Genomic DNA, 3,924 nt, shown 5'->3' with positions numbered 1-3,924 from the left:
TGTACTTTATCTATTTCTTTATTTTCTAGGTGAAGGCATGGGGCTGAAGATGCTCCCAATATTTATTTTCTAAACTTTCATTTCTTACACTCTATCCTTTCTCTGTTTAATATCTCCAGCTAAGAGTTGTATTTCCTCATCGAGTTCTTTTAAAAGTGTGTAAGGTCCAATAGCACTTAGACCTATATATTGCTTCATCGTTTTTTACAGCCCCCTCTAGATGGTTTACAGAGTTAGCATGTTTCCCCCAACAATCTGGGTCCTCCTTTTACCGACTGGAAGGATGGAAGGCTGAGTCAGTTAGGATTGAACTCCTGGCTGTGGGCAGAGTTAGCCTGTGATACTGGATTCTAACCGCTGTCACCATGGCTCATTGGTTAGAATGCAGTTCAAGCTTTGTTCCCATTGCCTGAATTACTTCATTTGTTTTTGCTGTACATTAATCCAAAAAAGCACTTGAAGATTCAGCTTCTCCTGATAATCTTATTTCATTTCTTTCAGTTCTCTTACGTGAAGCCATTGCCCCAAAACATTACTAAAAATTCAAAGTTTATAACATTAAATCCAATTGGTCTAGTAAATATAATTAGAATACAGTCTTTGGCTCCCTCGTGTGGTGAAACAGCATCACTGACTATAAGCTGCAAAGAAATATTCTCCTTTATTCATTTCAAGTAGGAAAAAAGATGGTTCAAGAAATTCTTATTTGATAAGATTTGATTGATAAGCATAAGTCATAAAACATCTTTTTCAAAATTCCTTTAATATATGTTTTATAAAAATGTGCAAAAAATTAACAAAAGTTTTTTGTGATGCTTATTGCAATAGTAACTATAGAAACTTTTAATATCTCCTAGTCTTCATATTATCTAATAACTACTATCTATAATATATTCTAATACTAATATGCACTATGTAATATATCCTAGTTCTAATACTAATATCTACTAGCTAATATCACTTAATTCTAATATTATCTACTATCTAATATAGCTTCATTCTAACACTAGTATGTAATACCTAATGTTGGTTAGTTCTAACACTATCTAATATCTACTATCTAATATATTCTAATACTAATATCCACTATCCATCCTAGTTCTAATACTAATATCTACTAGCTAATATCACTTAGTTCCAATACTATCTAATATCTACTATCTAAAATATCCTAGTTCTAATACTATCTGCTATGTACACTCTAATATGTCGTAGTTCTAATATTCTCTGATTATTATCTAATATCTATCCGCTTGACTGGAATCACAGCCATCATTTGTTATTTAATATGCGGTTTGGACCAAATAGTTTTTCCAACAGAAGCTTTTTCTTTTCTGGTGGTATCTTCGGCCTGTTTTCTTCAACAGGAGGTGAAGGGTTGTTTTTTGGTCTCTCATTTTGAAATTTGGTAAATGAGGGCTCATAATCTCCTAAAAAGTGGGTTAATTCACCATGTTGCCTTGCACTGAATGGGATCCTTGGGCTGACTAAGGGATCAGTTGAGGGATATCCCTGATGCAAATTTTCTTCTTTTGCTTCCTTATCTTCTTTGTTTCCTTGGGGCATAACATGATTGTTTACTTGGGGCATAACATGATTTACAGAAAAAAATGATGGTCCAGCCTTTAATTCATTAAACTCTTCTTTGAATAAGTCCAACCCTTGCCTTTCTCTCCTGGTCTTCTGCCTTTCTCTGTTTTCATCCTGGATGTTTTTTTCTACCCTTGAGCCATTCTCTTCACTTTGTAACCCTGCAAAAAACGTTATTTCAACAATAACTATTTAGGAATATGCATTATCAGTTAGACAAACAACAGTAACAAAAGCACAATATTTTATCAAGTATCACAAATTATTTAAATTGGCGCTTTCAGTTTAAATAATTTCTCCAGGAAAAATGCCAAATTCTGGATTTCTTCTGAAGAATAGACATTATTCACAGTAACATAGAGCAGTTTAAAACAAAGCATTATGCCACTCTGTTTGAATCCTTAAGAAAAAGTTACAGTTCAATATTTATAGTGAACTATGGTTTTTACCCATGAATGTCCTGTTTGAAATGTGCGCTGGTGATATTTCAGGGAGATGAACTCCTGTTTGAGGCTCAATTTTTTTACCGATAATGTATAATGCTTCCACATCTGCGTTGGCTTTTAACTCCTGAAAGGTCACAGAAAAAAGCATATATCTATAAATGCATGTTACCTTTTATCTGTGTAAGTGATAAAGTGTCATTACATCTCCCTTCCACATCAATTGCAGACTTATCTATAGTCCTCATCCTTCGTTTCATTTTACTCTGTCTAATAAAGTATCTATCTAAACCAGTGGTTCTCAACCTTTTTAATGCCGCGACCTCCAACCGGTCGTAAGTCGAGGACTACTCAACCGGTGGTAAATTGAGAATTAAACAGGTCGTAAGTCGAGGACTACCCAACCAGTCGTAAGTCGAGGACTTTCCCTGCCCAGGAGCACCGTGCATGCATGGTGCCGCCCCCTGTGCCGGCTGAGGCGTAGCTGGCAAGCGGCAGAGACAGAGCAGACCGACCACCGGCTGGGCCACCAGCTGGCCCAGTCCAAGGGAGGTAAGGCACCCGCCGGGCCCCACGTTCGCGAGCAACCCTCCCTGCGCCCACCGGCCTCCCACCTCCTACCCCTGGCCCTATTTTACTTACATTTTTAGTAGTTGCTCAGCAGGGAGGGGTAGAAACTTCCAGACAGCTCGCCTTCGCTGCAGACATCTTGCAGCACCATTTGCAGAATGGGACTTTTGATGGGCTCAGCAGGGCAGAGACAGCCTGGACAATTCCTATTGGCTTTTGAAAGCCAATAGAATTAGACTCTATTCAAGAAAGTCTATTCTATTGGCTTTCAAAAGCCAATAGAATGAAAGGGAGTAGCACAGCTAAGGAAAGGGGGAAAAAATGGCAGACTGCGTTTTTGGGTGACCCCCATGAAATGGTCGTTCAATCCCAAATGGGGTCGCGACCCACAGGTTGAGAACCGCTGATCTAAACTCTCCCTAAACTCTCCTATTACATTAACATAGATTAAAATGGTAATCCAAGTTAGGGAAACATAAATAAATAAAAGTTTTATTTTATTTATTTCTTAGATGTATATCTCACTTTTTCTTCAAGACTTCCATATTTCCTCCAATCCAGGTTATTAATTTGATTGAATTGATAGTCACTAAATACCAAAGTTGCCGAAGGTATTGTGAATGAAGGTGGACTTGAAACAAGAACTTCCTTGTCCTATACAGTTAATGCCAGAGAATCCACAAGCCATTGGGTCATTTTTTCAGAGATATCACCTTACCATTTTCTTCAATGCCTTGAACATAACAGAGCTTCTAATGTACTGTCTACAGTAGAAAAGTTGTTAAAAATTCATGGAGATATTGAAATGTTGAACTATATAGCATGGTCAAAGATCAGCATTTGACCAAAGGAAATATTTTGTGACATTTTGTAGTATGTCCTAATATGTCTTATGATAATTTTATGTCATAAAATGGTTGATAAATTTTGCCTAACTTCAATTCCACAGAAGCCATGGGTTCCAGATTTTGCAGTGTAAATAAGCCCATTTCAGGTATCTTGGTTTAAAAATGATTGCCCTACGACACACTATTTTGCCCATTTAACACTTACACAGAGACAAACCAGAGAGTTTTAATAGTATATAGATATCACTCTGACTATCTGTATCAACAGAGTCCCCAAGACCCTGCTCAAAAGAAGGACAAAGTTATTAAGGGACGAAAGAAGCAGCCATTCCTAGCACAATAAGAATAGCCAGGAAAGAGAGAGGATGAAGTAGACATTATTTCTTCAGCAAACCAGAATCAAACCATGGATCAGTATAAAATATTATCATAATCCACACATTATCCCATATCTTAAAACATTTTCTTAACTA

General features: G+C 37.0%; 1 protein-coding gene across 1 annotated transcript; it reads right to left on the bottom strand.

The window, feature by feature from the left end:
- Nucleotides 1–464: 464 nt before the first annotated feature.
- On the bottom strand, nucleotides 465–2,372 carry LOC120320072. Its single transcript, XM_039369507.1, has 2 exons — nucleotides 2,040–2,372; nucleotides 465–1,751 (listed from the first exon to the last, which is right to left on the bottom strand). Exons 1-2 carry the CDS (start codon nucleotides 2,182–2,184, stop codon nucleotides 1,273–1,275), a joined length of 624 nt encoding a protein of 207 aa, XP_039225441.1. The 5' UTR covers nucleotides 2,185–2,372; the 3' UTR covers nucleotides 465–1,272.
- Nucleotides 2,373–3,924: the final 1,552 nt, after the last annotated feature.

The sequence above is a fragment of the Crotalus tigris genome, unplaced genomic scaffold (genome assembly GCF_016545835.1).
Source record: "Crotalus tigris isolate CLP2741 ecotype Arizona unplaced genomic scaffold, ASM1654583v1 scf7180000017601.7605149639:7615979, whole genome shotgun sequence".
NCBI lineage: Eukaryota > Metazoa > Chordata > Lepidosauria > Squamata > Viperidae > Crotalus > Crotalus tigris.
The sequence above is the reverse complement of the archived record's forward strand: the minus strand, read 5'-3'. Positions and strand labels throughout refer to the sequence as shown.

Coding starts and splice junctions, on each gene's coding strand:
- LOC120320072 (XM_039369507.1), bottom strand. CDS start 2,184: ATGCTTTTTTCTGTGACCTTTCAGGAGTTAAAAGCCAACGCAGATGTG. Junction 1,752..2,039: donor TTCAAACAGGACATTCATGG/GTAAAAACCATA, acceptor CGTTTTTTGCAG/GGTTACAAAGTGAAGAGAAT.